The 21,173-nt window shown below is 34.9% G+C and overlaps 5 protein-coding genes and 1 non-coding gene across 6 annotated transcripts; 3 read left to right on the forward strand and 3 right to left on the reverse strand.

The window, feature by feature from the left end:
* Window positions 1–871: 871 nt before the first annotated feature.
* LOC131025511 (uncharacterized) lies at window positions 872–1,321 on the forward strand. The gene has a single exon (XM_057955305.1). The coding sequence runs from the start codon at window positions 872–874 to the stop codon at window positions 1,319–1,321; it is 450 nt and encodes a 149-aa protein (XP_057811288.1).
* Window positions 1,322–2,365: 1,044 nt separating this feature from the next.
* LOC130986018 (proteasome subunit alpha type-2-A) lies at window positions 2,366–8,614 on the forward strand. The gene is given in 13 exon segments (XM_057909283.1): window positions 2,366–2,516; window positions 2,863–2,942; window positions 3,044–3,096; window positions 3,099–3,119; window positions 3,577–3,641; window positions 4,279–4,325; window positions 4,674–4,749; window positions 5,447–5,514; window positions 6,913–6,982; window positions 7,315–7,400; window positions 7,922–7,984; window positions 8,260–8,325; window positions 8,396–8,614. Coding segments are annotated over 12 exon segments (705 nt in total). The 5' UTR covers window positions 2,366–2,516; window positions 2,863–2,901; the 3' UTR covers window positions 8,445–8,614.
* Window positions 8,615–9,450: 836 nt separating this feature from the next.
* Window positions 9,451–9,524, forward strand: TRNAT-AGU (transfer RNA threonine (anticodon AGU)). Its single transcript has one exon. It is a non-coding gene; the product is annotated as a tRNA-Thr (tRNA).
* Window positions 9,525–10,086: 562 nt separating this feature from the next.
* Window positions 10,087–13,355, reverse strand: LOC130986019 (pentatricopeptide repeat-containing protein At3g24000, mitochondrial). The gene has a single exon (XM_057909284.1). The coding sequence runs from the start codon at window positions 13,233–13,235 to the stop codon at window positions 10,149–10,151; it is 3,087 nt and encodes a 1,028-aa protein (XP_057765267.1). The 5' UTR covers window positions 13,236–13,355; the 3' UTR covers window positions 10,087–10,148.
* Window positions 13,356–14,116: 761 nt separating this feature from the next.
* Window positions 14,117–15,516, reverse strand: LOC130986021 (style cell-cycle inhibitor 1-B). Its single transcript, XM_057909287.1, has 4 exons — window positions 15,123–15,516; window positions 14,930–15,040; window positions 14,607–14,662; window positions 14,117–14,449 (listed from the first exon to the last, which is right to left on the reverse strand). Exons 1-4 carry the CDS (start codon window positions 15,175–15,177, stop codon window positions 14,216–14,218), a joined length of 456 nt encoding a protein of 151 aa, XP_057765270.1. The 5' UTR covers window positions 15,178–15,516; the 3' UTR covers window positions 14,117–14,215.
* A 1,842-nt stretch (window positions 15,517–17,358) lies between these two features.
* Window positions 17,359–19,588, reverse strand: LOC130986020 (transcription factor MYB58). The gene is made up of 3 exons (XM_057909286.1): window positions 19,040–19,588; window positions 18,276–18,405; window positions 17,359–18,081 (listed from the first exon to the last, which is right to left on the reverse strand). The coding sequence occupies exons 1-3, from the start codon at window positions 19,176–19,178 to the stop codon at window positions 17,697–17,699; spliced, it is 654 nt and encodes a 217-aa protein (XP_057765269.1). The 5' UTR covers window positions 19,179–19,588; the 3' UTR covers window positions 17,359–17,696.
* Window positions 19,589–21,173: the final 1,585 nt, after the last annotated feature.

Here is a 21,173-nt window from a genome sequence, read left to right on the forward strand (position 1 = left end):
TTTTTTTCCTGACAAGTGAATTGTAAATCCATGCTATAGTTAGGCCATCAAATAATTAATGGGGTTTTAAAAGTAACTAGCATTTGTATATGCACGGAAAATATTTTTATATTCTATATTTATATAAAATTGATACGAACTCAATTATCACATTTATAAATATAATAAAAAATTAATTTTAACTAAATATATTTGAGTTGAATTTGTATATACCAGGAAAATATTTTTATATTCTATATTTATATAAAATTGATACGAACTCAATTATCATATTTATAAATGTAATAAAAATTGATTTTAACTAAATGTATTTGAGTTGAATATTGAAAAAAATAAAAAAATAAGGGTAAATATCATATTAAACCTTGAACTATTTTCGTTTTATCAAAAATACCCTGGAAGTTTCGAAATGCTCTCTAAACCCTCAAAGTATCAGGGTTTTATCAAATATATCCCGCATCTATTTTCCGATCACCAGAAATGTGACGTGGCTCGCCGGATAACACAGTGTAATTTAACTTCTATTTTTTTAATCCATGTAATTTTATATTCTATTGTTTTAATTCATGTCATCTATACTCTCTCTATCTCGTTCCCTCTCCCCCTTTCTCTACCGTCTCTCTCTCTCCTCTCTCCGGTGAGTGTCGCCGGTTTTCGCCGCCTTCAGTGCGGCGAGGCTGGCTTCTCTTCTTCAAAACTGAGAGAGAAATAGAGAGAATTGCATTTTCTAAACCCCAATTCCCAATCTCAATTTCAATTTCAAGTTTTTGCAATTCCCAATCTCAATTTCAATTTCAAGTTCCTGCAACAATGGTGTTGCGCAATCCAATGAAAATGGCGATGCTCCTCATCACCGCAAATAACCCTAGCTATGGCGGAAGAAAATCCGCACCCCAAATCAGCGCAGCTGGTGATGTTTTACGACATCCTAAGCTCCCACGGCCTTCCCATCGGTATATTCCCCAAAAGCATCTTCGGTTTCTCCGTCGACCCCGCATCCGGCGGTTTCCGCCTCCGCTTGCCGTCTCCTTCGCCGTGCGACACCGTGTTCGAGACCCACCTCCGGTATGAATACGACATCACTGGACGTATCAACTACGGGAGGATTTCTAATTTGACGGACATTTTGGCTCAGGATCTGTTTCTATGGCTCCCGACGAAGGGAATTCAGGTAGATATTCTTAGCTCCGAGTTGATTTACTTTGATGTGGAGGTGGTTTCCAAGCAGTTCTCCCTCTCGCTCTTCGATACGCTCAAGAATTGTAGTTCTGCGGAGGATGTCGACGGCTATGGTGATTTGCTGAAAATTCCTCAGGTTTGATATGGTTTCGAAGCAGTTCTCCTCTGATTTCGAAGAAGATGAGTCGTCCTCGCCGCGCCGGAGGCGGCGAAAACCAGCAACACTCACCGGAGAAAAGAGAGTGAGAGAGAAACGGTAGAGAAATGGGGAGTGGAAACGCAGAGAGAGAGAGAGAGTATAGATGACATGGATTAAAAAATAAAATATAAAATGACATGTATTAAAAAAAATAGAATTTAAATTACATTCGTTTCTGGTGATCGGAAAATAGATGCAGGATATATTTGATAAAATCCTGATACTTTGAGGGTTTAGAGAGCATTTCGAAACTTTAGGATATTTTTGATAAAACGAAAATAGTTCAAGGTTTAATATGATATTTACCCAAAAAATAAAAAAAAATTCACAATAATAAAAATTGATATTATGAAAAGGCAAAAATAAAAATAGAAAATAAATGAAAATATATATTTATTAAAAAAAAGTTGAGAGATGAGAGAGAATGTTTTAAAATTTTAATCTTTAAATAAATATAACTTTTACAATTAAAATCAAACATTTACATAAAATATGTCAAATTAAAGTTCTTATTGTAATCTTTAATTTGATATGCATATTAAATATTTTATAATTAGTCGAATTTCATAATTTTAGAAAGCAATAAAACAAAATAGAAAAGATAAAGAAAAATATAGTAATTAAAAGAAAAAATATAATTTAAAAAATAAATTTTTAATTTTTTTATAACTACAAAATTGCCATTCACTTTTCAAATTAATTTGAAATTAATTTTCAATTGAAAGTTGCCTTTTTAATATAGTATAGATAGGTTTTTGAGGATAGCGACAATTATTTTTATTTGTATTTTTTTTATGTTTTACCAAAAAGACACTTGTTTAAAAGTCACGGTAATTCTGAATTAAAGTGTTTTCTCCAAAAAAATTCTGAATTAAAGTGAATGATTTTGAATTAAAGTGATTGTTTAGATGAACAAAAATGTGAATGAGTTTGGTTTTGGGTCGGATGTCAGTTGGGTTCAAATCCGGGCTTTAGATTGGATGGGCCTATCTGAATGGGCCTACACTTCACCCCAAAATCATCAAATATTCAGAATCGTCTTCTTCTCCTCCAAGAAACCACTATAAAGTGCCTTCCCTGCTCCGGCAATTCACACACTACTGCATTTCCGGGAGCTTATTTCACAAGTAATTTTCAGGTAATACACGAACGTTTCGCGTCTCATAACAATATATTCGATTAATTAGCTGTGAACTCTGTTCGGACATTTTTGGCTCTGTTTGAAAGCAAGTTGTTTCTATCAATTTTGCTCGTAGCAGGCGCATTTGATGTAGATCACACCGCTCTGCTTTATATCCAGCATAGGGATTTATGTTGTCGTGAAAAATCTTTCTGTACTTTTTCGCGGTCGAATTTAATTTCTGCGCTTCTTTAGGGCACTAGTTTCAATTGTAATTATATTTCTTACTTGCATAACCAGAAAGATCCTTTGCGGTGTGCGTGTGTATGAGAGAGTGCTTATCTGGGTTTAATTAATTCTGCAGCTTGCTCATCTGGATTAGTAAAATTGTGTCGAGAAATCAATGGGTGATAGTCAGTACTCTTTCTCCCTCACCACTTTCAGGTATGAATTAACCGGCTGCACTAATGATATATTCTGATCTATTTCTTAAAAATGGTGGCGTGGTGGTTATAATGCATTGTTCCTCGTATTCATTTATGCAGCCCTTCAGGAAAACTTGTTCAAATCGAACATGCTCTGACTGCGGTTGGATCTGGTCAACATCTTTGGGAATTAAAGGTGAATTGTGCTCTCTGCCTCTGCTCATAGTTTAATCGGTTTTATGAACACTGAGCATTCTCTGACAAGACTGTCCAAATGATTATTTGGCTTATGCATATGCTGATAACTGATGCAAACTACAACTGCAGAAGCGTATGATTTGTATTGTTGAGTATGAATGAGTTATAGTCACAAGGGGGCTGCCATAGTTTCTGTTCTTATCGTTTTTTATTATTTTTCTAAAAAGATTTATCATTTTTAGAGGGTCTTATTGAGTTAAGCTGAAGATTATATTGTTACATTCTCTGCTCCATATAGTTAACAACAAGCTCTTCATAAAGAACAGTATGGCCTAAAAACTGCTATACTGGTGTTTTGCGGAAAATACTTGTCCTGCTTCCACACATACACAAACAAAAAAAAGACGTATCAATTTTTTTTCAAGACTGAGAATGCTTACATGGGGTTGTTGCAGCTGCTAATGGCGTTGTTATTGCAACTGAGAAGAAACTGCCATCGATTTTGGTTGATGAAACATCTGTAAGTTTTACATGCTCTCACCTTTCTGTTTCGACTCTTTTTTTCTATTTGTAACGTTGAAATAGATTCTATCTATTTATCTGTTTGTGAAATTTACATGCTCCCACTCTGGCATGCTCTCTGCTGGATTGGTCATATGGTTGATTTTTTTGAGGTTCTAGTTTTGATAAACTGGAGTATTAGTTATGCACATAAACAGCTAATATTATGTATTAATATATACTTCCCATAGGTTGTGGTTTTTTTTATTTTGCCTGTGTGAGAACCTCTTTTTATTTAATTTAATTGTAACTCATTGAAAACCAGATAAAGGTCAAACCCTTAATGCTTCATGTTGTTCTATTTGAACGTTGAGCTTGTCAGATGTATTTTCAATATAACGTGAAACATGAGAATCTTCAATAAAAGTTTGAATTTTGACAATTTTATGTTAACTATTTTTTATCCATTCATCCATTGCATACAAATGTTCTGTATGGTGCTTAATGGTTCATATATCAACTGAATTATGGAATTTGCAATCAATTAGCTGTTTCAGAGCATTGATTATTTTTCAACTTGATTTCAAACTTGTATACAGCTGTTAATTATGTTGATGTGCACCCTTTGTTTCTGAGGGTTCATCTACTTCTTTCAGGTGCAGAAAATTCAGATTTTGACGCCAAACATTGGAGTTGTATACAGGTTGGTATTGGTATTGATATACTCTTATAGCTCCACAATCCCATGCTTTATTTCGATGGAACCTGCATGGCATGTAAAGAGAATGATCATCAGAGGCCACTAATGATATAATTGTATTTTGAATTATTAATGTGTCTGGGTTTTCTTGTTGACTGCAACTATCTGATTGCTTATGTGCTGAAAAAGAGTGACCACTAATAATATAATAATGAGTTATGTTTAATTTAAAACAGCATCTAATAAGTTCTTCTTGAGCTTCCATCTTAGTATACAATCATTATATTTTCAGGGATTTCCATTCTCGAGAGTTTTCTGATAGCTTGATAATATATTTTCTCTTATGTGCAGTGGCATGGGCCCTGATTCTCGAGTTTTGGTTCGAAAAAGTAGAAAACAGGCGGAGCAGTATTACCGGCTCTATAAAGTATGTTAATCCATGTCTACCGATATTTCTGTTATCTGATAAGTGATAACAATATTATTTTGCATGCTTCCTTTGTTTCTTCTATAGAAATATCTCAATGATAACTCATCATGTATTGGAGTATGTGTATGTCTTTGAATATTTCAGCTGAAATCTTAAGCACATATCATGAGTAGAACTTTCAAATTTCTTTTAACAGTGAAAGCAGTCAATTACACATTGCAAGAGAATCTGGCCGCTGCATATCTTATTACTGAATTAGTATTTCCATGCTTGTTCAGGCTTAATAGAAGATCTGTGAATTGTGGAAAGTTGGGTGAACATGTAGGAAGTCTTGTGGCATCATTTTATGCTAGTTAGTTTAGATCGTTTAAAATCACAGTGCAGATCGAGTGCCCCTGGGATTCCAATACACATCTGTAGTAATAAATGAGAAAGAAAGGCAAGATGAACGCTAGGGACATTGTACTGTAAAAAGTTGCAGTTTACTTCTTGAGGAACCCTGTGGTTCCTCCTTCTTTCTTTTAAAAAACCCCATGGTTCCTCCTTTTCCTTTCAAAAATTCAATTATCTTGCACATAAATTCACATAGCTAGTGCTAACTGTATGCATTTATGTATATATACATTTTTGCCATTTGGAGACATGGTTATAGAATTTTATGCTGACCCTCAGTTATTTGTCAACAAAATTCTAGGAACCGATTCCTGTGACTCAATTGGTGAGGGAAACCGCTACTGTTATGCAGGAATTCACTCAGTCAGGGTATGCATTACTTATTACTTTATTGCTCTTCTGTTCTGAAACAGCAAGGGTCTTTTATTTATTTTTGGTCCCTTTCATCTTTTGGCTGCACTTGCCTTTCATTCCTTTTCTTCATTTCATTATGTTTGTTGCTGTTAATTTCATTATGATCACTGCCACTTCTTTTTCTACTTTATTACAGTTTAAAGGTTGTTTCATTTTCCCAAAAAATTGGCTGCATAGATAGTTTAATGTTCATTTCTACATTTTGTTGTACAGTCAGTATATTCTGCAAATTAGCTGTAATTTGCATGATAGGGCTCCAGTTACTCAAGGAATTAGTTCCAATTAGTATCTGATTTATACTCACTAAAAGATAGCCTTCATTACACCTTTATCTATTCCAGACTTTTATTCTTCTTTTAGTGCATAATATCAAATCTGTTCACCTGAGTGTTCTGATTGAGCCTTTAGCACAATGGACATGTGGAAAGAGTATAAGTTTTTCTAGTAGTTGGAGATTTTTGCTCTACATTTCCTTGTGCAAATGAGGTGAAACATTAAAAACTAGAGTTGTTGTAGGTTGAATTGAAGAACACATCCTCAACAATGTTACCTATATCTATGGTTCCTTACTCCTTAGATTCTCCTAAATTGACTAGGCTGAAGCTGAACTAAAATTCTGTAGTGTATGCTTACAAATACTTGAAGGGGGCGTTTACTTTGAAAGACTAGTCTTGATACATAAAAATAGTAAGACTAATCCCTTGTTTACTTAGAGGATGTTTGGCTGAGCTTATAAGCTCTTTAAAACAACTTATAAGTTGTTTAAGAGCTTATAAGCTCCTTCAAAGTGTTTTCAAAGTGTTTGGCAAAATAAGCTCTTAAAGAGCTTATAAGCTGTAAAAATAAGCTCTAAGAGCTTATAAGCTCCTCTGCCCCAACTTATTTTCTTATTATCTTATAACTTATAAGCAACTCTCATTTTACAAAAATAACTCGACTATAATTTTTTATTTTTATCATATATCATTCTAATTTCATTTTTTTCTCTCTAACAAATATTTTCTCTCACTAACTAAAAATTCTCTCTTTAGCTTATAAGCTCAATCACCCAAACACTTTAACAACTTATAAGCTCTTAAGAAACTACATCTTATAAGCTCTTGAAACATCTTATAAGCTCCAAGAGCTTATAAGCTCTTTAAAATAAGGTTAGCCAAACACCCTCTTAGATGGATTGAAACATTGGGATATCTCAAAACCTTGATTATTTATATCATATAAGCTAGTTTTGCTTGATTCTTATCATACATCTTATCTATCATGCAAAGTAAATGCCCTCGCAAAGTACTAGCTATTAAATAACATTGATCCTACTAAATTAAATTTCTAATAGCTCTCTGGCATTTGTGATAGTGGTGTGAGGCCCTTTGGTGTATCACTCTTGGTTGCTGGATATGATGACAAGGGCCCACAGCTATATCAGGTATATGAACCACTTCTTCTATTGATTTTTAGTTGTATTCTTAGGGCCATTTCTCGTTTTTTAGTTTGATGGCGGACATTATATTTATCTTGTATTTGAATATTTCCCTTGCACTTCATTTCATATTTATTTATTTCCTCTGAAATGTACTGTGGGTGTGCATGATGCCATGCTGTGTCACACACATACTTGTGTTTTGCTATAATTTGATTGCCTCAGTTTGTAATCCCACTTGCATGATACACAATTTATCATGAATGGATTTTTTTTTGGTTATACGGTAATTGACCAAATCAAAGTGTATACTGAGATGTTAATTTTTTCTTCTGTAGGTCGATCCTTCAGGTTCATACTTCTCTTGGAAAGCTTCAGCCATGGGAAAGAATGTTTCTAATGCAAAGACATTTCTGGAGAAGAGGTGGTTTATTATTAGATTTTTTTGGGGCGTCGTGACTCTTCCTAAACGACAACAATTATGCATAATTGCTCAAGCAAGCTGTTAATAAGTTATGCAAATAGCTAAACAAAATCTTACTTCTCAAAATCACGAGTCGTAGTTAATGTCACGAGTTAGAACTCCTTTGTAAATTCTATTTGAATTTTATGAGATTAGATGCAGTTTTTAAAAATGTGTTCCTTGCATAAGACCTACCATATACTATATCAGCACTTTTTTATGGGTGACCTAGAGCAGCATATGTACACGTGTCTTAACATAGGCTGGCTTAATTTTCTTTGAGTTGCATGTTGGCAACTAGATTGTGCTACTCTATCTATTTCATGTTACCTTAGCCCATTTTGAGAAGCATGGTGCACTCTACATATTTCTGAGTTGATCAGAGTTTTACTGTTGCAATCAATCTTGTCCTTAGCTATTTCTTTGACTGCTCTCTGATACTATCAAGTTTTAGTAATTTATACATCTGGAATTCTTTGCAGGTATACTGAGGAGATGGAACTTGATGATGCTGTTCATACAGCGATTTTGACGTTGAAGGAGGGGTAAGTGCTGTGTTTTCTATCTCTTAGAAATTTGTCTGCATGTGAAACACTCTCTCTCTGTTGGGGAAGGTGTTGAATTGGATGTTGTATCTTTCGTTCAACTTTTCTGGGAGAGAAATCACATGTTTTTTGCTTGTTTCCCAATTTTCACTTGTATTAGCTACCACCTTGTATTGTATGTTCAGGTGCTACATTGTTTATAATTGCTCTAATTGTTCTTTTGTGTACTTTTGTAACTTGATGTGGTATTAATAATTGTCACATTTGATTTCCAGATTCGAAGGGCAAATTTCTGGCAAAAATATTGAGATTGGTGTGATTGGCAGCGACAGAATATTCAAGTGAGTGTTGTCTGCCTTTAAGAAGTTTGTGGAAATAGCATGCACTGAGATGTTTATTTTTTGTGGGCAGGGTTTTGAGCCCATCTGAAGTGGAGGATTACTTGCAAGAGGCGGAATAGTTGTGTTCCAGCTTCACTCTTACAACTATCATGTATTGCCTTTACCTTTTCATCTACATAACTTCACTTTCCATTCTCCAGTATTGTATTTGAATCAAATATTTTAGATTTGTGCCCACTCAAATTCTTATTGACTTCTAATTTCTATTACTTTGATCATGTATTTTAAATTTGTAGATTCTCTAATCTTAAGGTTAAAATCAATCAAAGCTTTTGGTGTTTCTGTGAAAAAAAATGAGTGTTATTGGTGGACCAGCCTCCCATCTTGTTCTATAGAAATTCAAATTCAATAATAATAAAAAAAAAATCTAAACTAACAAGATAATGGCTATTGATTCTGTACTTTAAACTTTGCTTCGCAACGTTCATTACCTATACCATTCATTAGTTTGAAATAAAGAAATATCGTCCTTTTCTATTCTACTCATCCAAACAAATATTGAATCGTTGTTAAGTTCAAGCTCGAATATAATATTTAAAAGTTTAACAATGATGTTCAAATCCAAACGAGTTTAATTAAATTTGAAGATACTCAGTAGTATAAATTATAATTTGTTTAATTATTAAGTAATTTAAAGATACTTACTATACTTGATGGGAATATAAATTTAACAAAATAAATTCTTTGAGATTGGCATGTTTATACAATTAAAGCAAAAGGGATATCGTTTCGTTCTTTATGAATTTGATACGTTTTTAACCGACTGACCAGTTATATTAAAAAGAGTAGTTATTCCATCCTATTGTTTAATACTCTCTCATCCCCCTTCAAGCTTCCTGTTTTTTTTCGGGTATTTAAAAAAAAAATTAGATTATCAAGTGGTGTGGTGTAGAGTTGAAAAAGTGATGTTGGCTCTAAGAATTTTCATTTTTGGAGATAATTTTTTTTCGTACAAGGAAAACAAGATATTTGAAGTGGGACAGTTCAAAATGGAAAATAAGGCATTAGAAGGGGGATGGAGGGAGTATTAAATTATTTGTTATATTGTATGAAACAGGACGTGTAGCTCTTGTAGCTCAGTTGGTTAGAGCACCCGTTTAGTAAGCGGGAGGTCTTGAGTTCGACTCTCAACAAGAGCATTTAATGGTTTTTTTTTTTTAATAAATTTGCTTTATATTTTTATGTTTCTTAGATTATGCTGTTTTGTTTTCAGTTATTCCTAAATATGCTATTTTTGGTTTGTCAGTTTTTTGCACCGTTTTTGTTGAGCAAATGTAACACAGGGAAAAACTCAACTGACAGCAGCGTTTGATTATCTACACTTCAGGCATAAGAGCTTAAGAGCTTAAGGCATCCTAAGATACAATTTGTGGATTACATATTTTACCTCTATTATATATTTTATTTTAAAGTTATTTTACATATTATATATTTATAAGAATATATTAATTCATTAGATAGTATCATAATACACTTAATCTATATGATTTATATCTATAGCTATTGATAAGACTTATAGATAAATATATCCATTCAATAAATTATCTAATAAAAGTAATGAACTACTTAATAATTTTTTTAAAATAATAGATTATCAAATAAAATAACATTAATTACACGTTCTTTTTGCTAGTTAATATAAAAAGCTGAAGTGTAGGAACGGGTGCACTAGAAAGAAAAGGAAGAAAGCAATGAATGAGATTTGTGAGGCAAGAAATGAGGATGTATTGAAAATTGAAGGGCAGGGCAGCATGAACACTACACTACCAATAGTCATTGCAAGAACAGTTGCCCTGAGTAAAATGGTGGAACCTGTATGGATCCCTTAGTATGATCTGCCTGCGCACTATAGTGCTCACCAACTTGTAAACTGCGTGGCAATCTCCACAAACACGAAGATTCTTGAATATCCGAAGTGTCGAACCTTGTTCCGTGCTCAGCAGCCCGTACGCCAGAGCCAGCCTCTCGCTATGCTTCCACAGATTATCCTCCTTCTGTTCCTCATCTGTGTCGTGCAACGCACAGCTTATGTCAGCAACATACCCTGCTTCCTTGATTTCTCTCTTCAGCTCCCATAATCTCAAATATATCTTCTCCGAATCCGGATGCGACTCATCTCCTGCGCCAAACGTGCTCACTTTGTTCCTCACGTTGAGCCAGCTGTAGGCTGGCTTCTTTCTCACATTTTGAGACTCCATTTTCCCCCTCAGTCCCGCCACATCTTGCCATCGTCCTGATGTTGCACATGCATTCGAGTAGAGCACGTAGGCAGAGTCGTCACACGGGTTTGCTGCAAGGAGGCGCTCAGCTGCTTTCTTCCCCAGCTCAAAATGACCGTGGATTTTGCTTGCTGCCAACAGCGATCGCCATATGAAGTCAGTAGGTGGAACTGGCATCTCTTCAATGAATGCTTCGGCTTCAGCAATCCTTCCTGCTCGTCCGAGTAGATCAACAACGCACACACAATGCTCTATAGCAGCTGGGACACCAAAGTCAGTAGTCATCGAAGCAAAATAATGAAGCCCCTCATCTACAAGCCCACCGTGGCTGCACGCAGATAAAAGTGAGACGAAGGTGACATGGTCAGGTTTCGCTCCCTGTGCCACCATTTCGTGGAAGGTCTCTCTGGCTTTCTGGAAGCATCCATGCCTAGCAAAAGCAGATATCAGGATATTCCATGATAATCTAGACCGCGTTTTTGGCTCTGGAATCAGTTTCAATAGATCATCAAGCTCTCCGCACTTTCCATACATATCCATGGCAGCATTTGCAACAAAATGATAGTTATCAAAACCGAGTTTAATAGCTAAACCATGAAGATGCTGACCATCCTCCAAGATAGCCAAGCTAGCTGAAGCCGAAAGGGATGCAGAAAGACTAAACTGATCAAAATCTACTTCAGCCCTCTGCATGTTGAGGAGAAGTTTCAACGCCTCCTCCCAATGGCCGTGGTGAGCGTTGGCAGCAACCATAGCATTCCAAGTTGCAGGGGTCCTGTTTACTAAAGCACAAAATATGGAACTACTTGAACTAAGATCACCACAGTTGGCATACATTGAGATCAGTGAGTTTCTTACATACGCGTCCGACTCAAATCCAGTAGACAAAATATGCGCGTGCAGGGGCATTCCGTGCTTCAGAAGGTTGCTCTGGTCACGACAGGATCCAAGAACATTAATCAGGGTTATGTAGTTTGGATTGGCACCATTTTCCCTCATCAACTTATACGCTCTTATTGCCTCGTCAACTTCTTGATTCTCAGCATAACCACCAATCAGTGCATTCCAAGAAACCAATCCCTTTTCTGACATACTCCAAAAAATCGTATGAGCTTCTTGTGTCATGCCACACTTCCCATACATGGTAACTAGAGCATTCCCAACTACCTCATTATCATGGAGCCCGGATGTTATTACAAGTGCGTGTACAAGTATCCCTTCAGACAGAAATTCAGCATTTGTACACGCAGACAACGCACTAGCAAAAGTAACGAAATTTATCATGTTCCCCATGTGGAGCAGTTCTCTCAATACCCTCAAGGCATCTAGGCTCTTTCCGGCCAAAACATATCCTGCCATCATTGAATTCCAGGAAATCAAATCCTTCAGTGGCATACTGTGAAACAACTTCTCGGCATCTTTGCATTGCCCTGTCACGAAATACATACTAAGAAGAGTGTTAGATAAGCATATGTCATAGTCCAATCCCAGCTTGAACAGAAAACCATGAATCCCTCTTCCCCAACTCAAGTTATCTACACAATCACACACAGACAACACTGTAGAAAGTGTACTCTGATCCACTTTCCCTTGATTAAGACGCATTAAGTGGAAGTATCTAACTGTCTCTTCTGTGAGCCCATTATGAGCGAATGCTGCGAGTATTGAGTTCCACGATATGGTGTCAAGTTCATTCATATTGTCGAAGATATAACTGGCGACCTCAACCCGGTTGAAGCCACCAAAAACTGATATAAGAGAATTTGCAACAGAAACATCGGTCTCAAGGCCGGACTTAGTAACATGACCAAGCACTTGATGAACCAGATTTTCATCATCAAGTGCTCCACAAGAACTAATAACTGTAGTGAAGGTATTCTTATTGCAACTCATCCCTTCGTGCCTCATTCTCCGGTACAAATCAACCACCTTATAGAACAATCCACTATTTGCACAATTAACCATCAAAGAGGTCCAAGACACCACATTTCTATCAGGCAATTGTTCGAACAGCATCTCTGCATCAGAAACAAGGCCATACCCACCATAGAAATGCAAAAGCGAAGTCGCTATGAACACATCATGCGACAAACCCATCTTCAAAACTAAGCTATGCATTTGCCGCCCTTCGAGGAACATACTCCCCGACCTACTAAACGCAGTTAATAAGCTCGGGATATTATAGCCATTCAGCTCAAATCCTTGACGCCACATATCAAGAAACAGTCTGCAGGCATCTAGATTAAACCCCGCTTTCACAAATCCAGAAATCATGTTGTTCCAAGAAGCTTCGTTTCTCTCAGGCATTGTGTCGAACACCTGCTTGGCATACGTAATGTTACCATGTTTCGAGTACATATTTATCAGTGTGTTGGTGTGAAAAATGCTTAGATGAGTCCATCCCTTGACGCACACAGCATGCACTGATTTTCCCACGGCTTCGTTTGTGATAAGCGAAAAGCCTTTCTGGAAAAAACCAGAGATTTCTGGATGAGGATTGTTTATAATGCATTGAACCATATGGTTGTTGGGATCTTTTCTGCATTTTAGAGATGAATCTGTAGTTGAGAATTTGAAGGAAGACTCAAACTTGAAAGGTGAGAGCTTCTTCTTGGTGTGCCTAACCAGCATAAAATCGTCGTAGAATCAAGGAAGGAAGTGTTTGAAAAAACAGCAAGAAATGGCGCATTCACTTCAATAATAACTACGGAAGTGTGAATAGCTTTTACATACGAGATCATTTAGGCACAATTCCCCTCTTCCTCCTTATAAGTATAACTCAAAAAAGAAAAAAAAAGGTTATTTTTTAATAAGAAAATGGAATAAGTTTGATATATTTTAACAAGAGCGCTAAAAATTGATTTTTTTGTTATTTTACTTTTCCCAATGGTTCAATTTGTTTGTTTAATTACCAGGTGCCAGTGTATAGGAAGTCATCAATTTGTTTACACAAATATTTTATAGTTTGAGATAATCTCGTTTAGTTCCAACTTAATTTAATGTCACAATATTAATATGTATGAATTAAATTGCACTTCTATCTTAGAATGAGTAACAAAATACTAGAAAATTACTCCCTCCGTCCACTAATTCAAGGTCTAGGAGGCAAAACACAGGTTTTAAGAAAAAGTGTGTTTTTATTAGTTAAGTGGACAGTGGAGAATAAGTATATTATTTACTGGGATCCACTAATTAAAAAATGAATAAAAAATTATTAAAAATAGATAGGTCTTGAGTTGGTGGACGGACTAAAAAGGCAAGTAGGCCTTGAATTAGTGGACGGAGGGAATACTATTTTAAAAGTCAAAATAAATTTATGCTGTAACTATACATTCAAGTTCTCCAAACCTACATACTTTTCTCAGTTTGTCTTGTAGTATCTACCATTCCATTTTGATCTGAGTCATTGAGCTCTCTTGTTTTGGTTAAATTTCAACGACTTAACAAATGCATAAATACAAGTCGCAGTGAGCAATTTTGCAGGCAGGCAAAGTGCAAAAGTTAACATGGCATGATCGAAAACGACTTTTGATTGTTGCAAGATAGCTTATCATCATCTACATCTCATGATGATGATCTCAATTCTCAATTACAAACACTAAAATTAGAGTCTAGTTTTTGATGTTCCACTTATGTGACGTTCGCGGCGCGGTTGCAATCCCTTGGTAGTATTGGGGTTGAAGTTGTTGGTTGTTCCATTCTGCCACAAATTCCGAAAACAGACTCCGTGCTGCATCCGATGATAGATCCGAGAAGAACATCTTTTTCTCTTCTTTTAGCCATGTAGCAAACTCGTTGTTCTTCGAGAAGTAATCTTCATCGCTCAATTCTTGGATATCAAGTTTCTGTGGAGAGTAGATCACTACATCAAAACTTATGCAGCCTACCAAAGATCAAACTTCACTAAACAGCATCTCATTTTAGCATACACAAAAACCTAACCAATGCAAACATTTTGAACATAACTCAAACAAAAGAGGCAGATATGCAGGGGGAGCTTACTGGAAGTTTATCATGTTTGTGGCCTTTATGCTTGCGCTTCCCACTAGACTTGTCTTCTAAAATCAGCAAGGATCAATCAGTGCAATTGAAAAACACTCCAATTCATCACAACCAGTGACTAAGAGTGCCAAATAAAAAATAATGGAGAAAATTTGCGACTGTATCGAATTTTGTTAACATTTAAACAATGTTCATAAACCCTAGGATTAACCATATACATTAGCCAGAATCAGCTTATATTTGAAGAAGAAAATGTGAAATCAACAAAAGAGTGCAACAATTAGACAATCGACTTCAAATTTCAAATTAGGAGGAGCAAATACCTTTACGAGAATGGTGCTTGGAAGAACTATGAGATTTATGCTTCTTACTCGACTTGTGTTCCTTATCATCATCATCGTCCTTACTTCTACGCTTTCTGCTTCTCGATTCATCTGCACGACAATCCGCCGTCACAACAGTTCGACGCCACACAATAGAACCAAAAGAACTAATGATTAAACATAAAAAAGGCACCTCGCGGAGAAGAAGATGATCTTTTGAGCTTGCGATCATCTTTGGATTTACCCATCGCTGAAGATTGATTGATTTCCCTCTCAAATCAAACCTGACCTAATCGCATTTTCTGAAAAATCAAATAAAAATATAAAACGATTGTTTTATGTCAAGATTCGACTGGGTTTGGGCTATGGAATATTGGGTCTGAAACCAGCCCATAATTTCGACAAATAATTTCTGGGTACTTTTAAAAACAGCCCCAAATTTACTCACTATAAGTCTGTGACCCCTTACTTTAAAAATTATAAAATTAATTATAATCATACTATTATGTAAATCGTATAACTCTCATCCAGAATCTAACATTAAGAACATCAAGCATAAAAAGAACATAAATCCTAAATTATTTTATAAAGTGAATTTCCCACCTACGCCTTCCCGTCTTACATATGTGTTAGGATTTTACGAGGTTATTATAAAGATATTTTTTTAGAGCAAGAAGGATTTTTTTTAAGAAGCAGAGCAAGAAGGATTTGGTTAGGGACTACATTATGAAATTAAAGCGCTTGAAGCGGTCGCCTCGAGGATTCATCACTTTTAAAAATAATCCCGCTAATTATCATATTTTTTTATAATTTGTGGGACGTCTTCATTCTTATTTGATCTTCTATATATATATATATATATATATATATATAGGGAGAGGTTCAAGAAAGAACCATAAATAAAAAAAGAACGGAGAACCATTTTCAGCCATTCGATCATCAAGATCTACGGTGGATGCATCATCTTGTTGGATGAATATAGAACCTGAGTTCGAATCCTGAAGGGAGCATTTTTTTAAAATTTTTTAGTGCATTAATTTTAACATCGAATGCATTGATTTTACAGTGAATGCATTAGATTTGATGGTTCTCTCGTTCTCACAAATAATGTAGTTCTCTCTAGAACCACACCATATATATATATATATATATATATATATATATGGAGAGGTTCAAGAAAGAACCATAAATAAAAGAAGACCGGAGAACCATTTTCAGCCATTCGATCATCAAGATCTACGGTGGATGCATCATCTTGTTGGATGAATGCAGATCCTGGGTTCGAATCCTGAAGGGAGCATTTTTTTTTTAGTGCATTAATTTTAACAGCGAATACATTAATTTTTACAGTGGATGCATTAGATTTGATGGTTCTCCCGTTCTCACAAATAATGTAGTTCTCTCTAGAACCACACCCTATATATGTATATATATAGGGTGCGGTTATAGTGAGAACCACACTTATCGTGAGAACATAAGAACCATTAAAATCAATGCATCTACTATATAAGTTAATGCATTCGCTATTAAATTTAATGCATCCGAAAGTAATAAATTTTTTGCTCCCTTCAGGATTCGAACTCAGGATCTGCATTCATCCACCAAGATGATGCATCCACCGTAGATCTTGATGATCGAATGGCTTAAAATGGTTCTCTGTTCTAATTTTATTTAGTGGTTCTTATTTGAACATCTCCCTATATATATATATATATATATAGGGGGCTGCTCCAATGAGACCCCTTAATTTTAGTGAGATCTAGGACACGATCTGATGCGTTTATTTTGTCAATCCTATGGCTGATATTGTATCTGGAGAGTGATTTTTTTTTCGCAGGGTTCGAATCCTGGAGGGAGCAGAATATTTTAAATTTTGTTATTCATCAGTATATACTGCGTTGTTCATTAGTATATACTGCGTTGTTCATCAGTATATATGTCTTATTCATTACGAATTTTTAAATTTTTATTTTTCATCAATATATACATCTTGTTCATTAGATATGCGTTTTGTTCATTAGTATTATATGTCTTATTCATTGTACTCATGTTACACGAAAAATAGGGGGTCTCACTGGAGCGCGCCCCTATATATACCCCTATATATATATAGAATCAATTACTTGTATGTGGTTCAAGATAAACGACTAACTTGCTTGAAACTTAAGATACTTATACTTACGGGTACATTCACGATAATGACCTCTTGTATTAGGTTCGGATTTCAAACTCACCATCCTTCCTCTTTTCTAAAATTAAAAATAAAATAAAAATAAGTGAATACTTACATTAATCGTAATATTTTTTTAACGTTCTTTTTGTCGAAATATGTTATCTTATTTTAAGGCATATCATTATTAATATAGAAAAAAAGTGTAGTTGTTGACTTGTGACTTGTGAGCAACAACTTGCATTGCTATATTCATACATAATATAATACTTGCTTTATAATATCATTTCGATCGGTATCATCACATCACCAAATTAATTAGGATGAATACACATTTAATGGATGAAACTAAAATGTAGGAGCAATGCGACCTCCCATCCGGACACCTAAGTAGCTAGTTATCACTTAGATAACGTTAAAAAGAAAAGAAAATAAAAAACATATAGATAGAGCTAAGAGAGACATGTAAGTAGGTAGTTTAAAGTGTGTTGGTTGGAAATTAGTGCAAAGTGTAGACTTGGACTTGGACTAGTGTGTGTATATATGTATAGTTGTTAAAAGTGAAAAAGGAAGGGGAAAATGGTTGGTAGGTTGGCTCTAGATGCCGAGATAGTGATGATCAGATTGAGAAGCAGAAAAATCCACAAGAATTTCTGGTTGGGCATCACCAGATAGTCCGAGTTCATTTTCCAAGATTCTCAACCACTTGCCAATTTCGACCTCTTCTGCACCAACATTATCATCATCGTCATCGTGTAATAATGGAGCCAGCACGTGCCAGAAGTCGTCGTCGTCTCCCACCTCCGGCAACGCATGTTTAGGGCTGTGCGACACCGAAGAGGCTGCTTGTTTTTCAGCAGGACTAGAGTCTTCATCATCGCTCTTCTTCTTGCAATTGCCTCTCTTCTTCAAGTGTGTGTTCCACACATTCTTGATCTCGTTGTCGGTTCTTCCCGGCAGACAAGATGCGATCTTCGACCACCTGCAGATGCAACAATCTTTCGTTATATATAAATTTCCGTTATGTATGTACAAATTTCGATTAATTCTTCAATTAAACGCTACATATTTATATACATTATATTGAGAAAATAATACATATATGTATATATTGTTGAAGAGAAATATATAAATACTCTATATTTTAACGTGGGTTAGTGAGTTACTGTCAAGTACTTGTTTCCAATAGAATTATGGAGTTGGATTATTGTATTTTCTTCTTCGGGTGTGAAGTTGCCTCGTTTGACGTCAGGTCTTAGGTAATTAATCCACCTCAACCGACAACTCTTTCCACATCGCAATAGACCTGCACACCAAACCCCATATTAATTAATTAAGATTAATATTAATGCTAATCATGTTTAATATATGGCCACCCACTTCTCTTATTAATTAACTCCAAACCGGCTTAATTTCCTCTCGCTCGTGACGAAAAACAAAGGGATTAATTATGTCATGCTTTTGATTGTTAGAGGATTAATTTGTTACCAGTAGCCAACTAGTCCTACTTTCCCTTAATTCTTAATTTAATTCCAACATTTTCTGCAAACCTACAACTATACCACTCTCGTGTCTTAATCTAATAGTCTTGTTCTATTGTATTTGCTTTCACACAATGTCAAGGATATTTTACGTTTGCTCATCTGATCAGTTCGAAATGCAAAAAATTAATGAAATTACATGCTTCCAAGATTTTTTTTAAAAGAATAACTTAAATTAAAATGATTATTAGTATACCCCTGAAATTTATTGGTTGGATCATGAGTGACTCTAATATAGAGATCATGCTGAAGTTAAAACGATTAAATTGAAATGCAGAGCTTCCAATGGAACAGATGATCACACTAAAAATTAAAAAAAAAAAAAAAATTGAAAGAAAAATGGCATTTACTTACATACGTGTATTGAGAAATGCGTGTGAAAAAAATAGAGATACGTACCGGCTTGTTTAGGGAGCGCGCGCCAGTTACTGTGACCATGTTTTTGGATGAAATTTATAAGCCTCAAGTCCTCTGCAGGGCTCCATGGGCCGGTCCTCACCTTTGTCTTATCGCAGCAAGGGGCTCTGCCTCCGCCCATTCTCTCTCTCTCTCTCTCTCTCTAAGAAGAAGAAGAAAATGTCTAGACACAGAAATCTAAGGTAGAAGTAGCCTCGAGTGTTGTTGCATGCTGGATTCTTTCACCACTTTACCTTCTCACTATATATATATAGAAACACAGCGGATTTTCCAATTTACTATTCTTTATTTGTGATTGGAGGATAATTACAGAAGACTTGAATACCCATAATTCCTCACTGCCGCTTTTGGAAGATTCTCTATATCGATCGCCTCATTTTTTTCAGAATATTCATTGTTTAAATTACAAATCACCAAAATAAATTTACATTTGGAGTCGTATGGATATGGAAAATAATATTGTTTTTTCTTTATTCTAAAATCAATAGAGATACCTAAATTGTTAGAAAGTTTAGTTTTGCCTATTTACGTACTTAAATATTACGTAAGACTGGTCTTATTTATAAGGCTTACATAATGGGCCAAATGTTATGGTTATAGGGGAACAAGGAAATTATAGTTGATTTAGTTCCACAACTATTTTTTTCCACTAAAAAATTTGCCCAATCATTTTACGTGATTTGTTCCGTTGTAAGCTATCTTCAACTATTTGCATACCAATTAATGGGACAATACTACAGTTTTTGCACCTAATTGAAGACACTTTAATTTGTGTTATCAAAATGAATATCTTCTTATACATTACTTATTATTTTCTGTAACACTCACTTCCACTAGTTGTCTACTTATGAATTATGATTCGACGAAACACTGCATATTCAACTTGTAATCGTTTCTTTATGAATTATGATGTTGTTTGAATTGAAAAACTTGATTGGAATCAAAATATTTTCGATAAACTTTAAAAGAGAAAGAAGGAAAACAAAACCATTCTCCAAATATTTGGTGAATTGCGTAAATCAAGTGTTGGGGACCGAGGGACCACGAACATTATATATATATAATGAGTTAGGTTACATGAAAAATTAGATTTTCGAGAGAATGAAAAATAACAAATAAATTAATATGACTCATGAACATGCGTATTTAGTAAGTATGATGAAAATTTCGTTCGCTCAAAATTTGAAATTAGGCCAAAATGCTTGTTCATAAAAATTATTGACTTGTTCGTTGTTCTCTCACGTATTCTTCATTCTCTAAATATTTAACATTTTTATGGAACCTTTCTCTCTCTCTATCTATATATATATATATATCTTAAGAAATGCTCTTATTTTAGCCCTTTCCTATATATATATGTGTGTGTGTGGGTGGTGGGATACTGTACAAAAATAGAAATATTCATGTTTTTGTGAAATAATTCAAAATGAAAAAAAAATTATTTTTTGTGAGACGAATGAGGGAATAAATTATTTCTTATTTAACTTCTCTCTCCACACTATCTATATATTCTATATATTGTAAACTTAACTAGTCAATAATTTTATTTTTTAGCTTTTCATCACTACCAGCGAAATACTCTTCATTATTACCCACTTTTTAGTCTATGCATTATTATATATATGTTTGACCAAAACTCTTGCGCGGCCGCAGTTTAATTATGGTTAATTAGGGGTGTTACGATTAATTTGGATTTTATAATAATTTATGGTTAGAATTTAATAATTCACAATTATAATTTAATTAAACTTTAGTTGGAGTTTAATTAAACACTAACTAACAAATAATTAGGGTGACCGCAACCTTTACCTTGTAGTACTCCCTCCGTCCCATGAAGCATGACCCAGTTCTTTTCGATACAGGAATTAAGAAATTGATATTTTGTGTGTTAAGTTTGGTAGGTGAAAAAATAAAAAGATGAATAAAGGGTATATTTTTTTGCCATTTTTAGAAACAGATCAAAATTTGTGGGACAAATCAAAAAGAAAACTGGGTTATTCTTCGTGGGACGGGGGGAGTACTATGTGTTAAATAATCGAATCTCGAATCTAAAATCTTAAAAGAACTCAAAAGCAAAAGTTAAAAGGGATCACAAATTCTCCACGTCAGGTAAAAG

Source organism: Salvia miltiorrhiza, chromosome 5 (genome assembly GCF_028751815.1).
Source record: "Salvia miltiorrhiza cultivar Shanhuang (shh) chromosome 5, IMPLAD_Smil_shh, whole genome shotgun sequence".
Lineage (NCBI taxonomy): Eukaryota > Viridiplantae > Streptophyta > Magnoliopsida > Lamiales > Lamiaceae > Salvia > Salvia miltiorrhiza.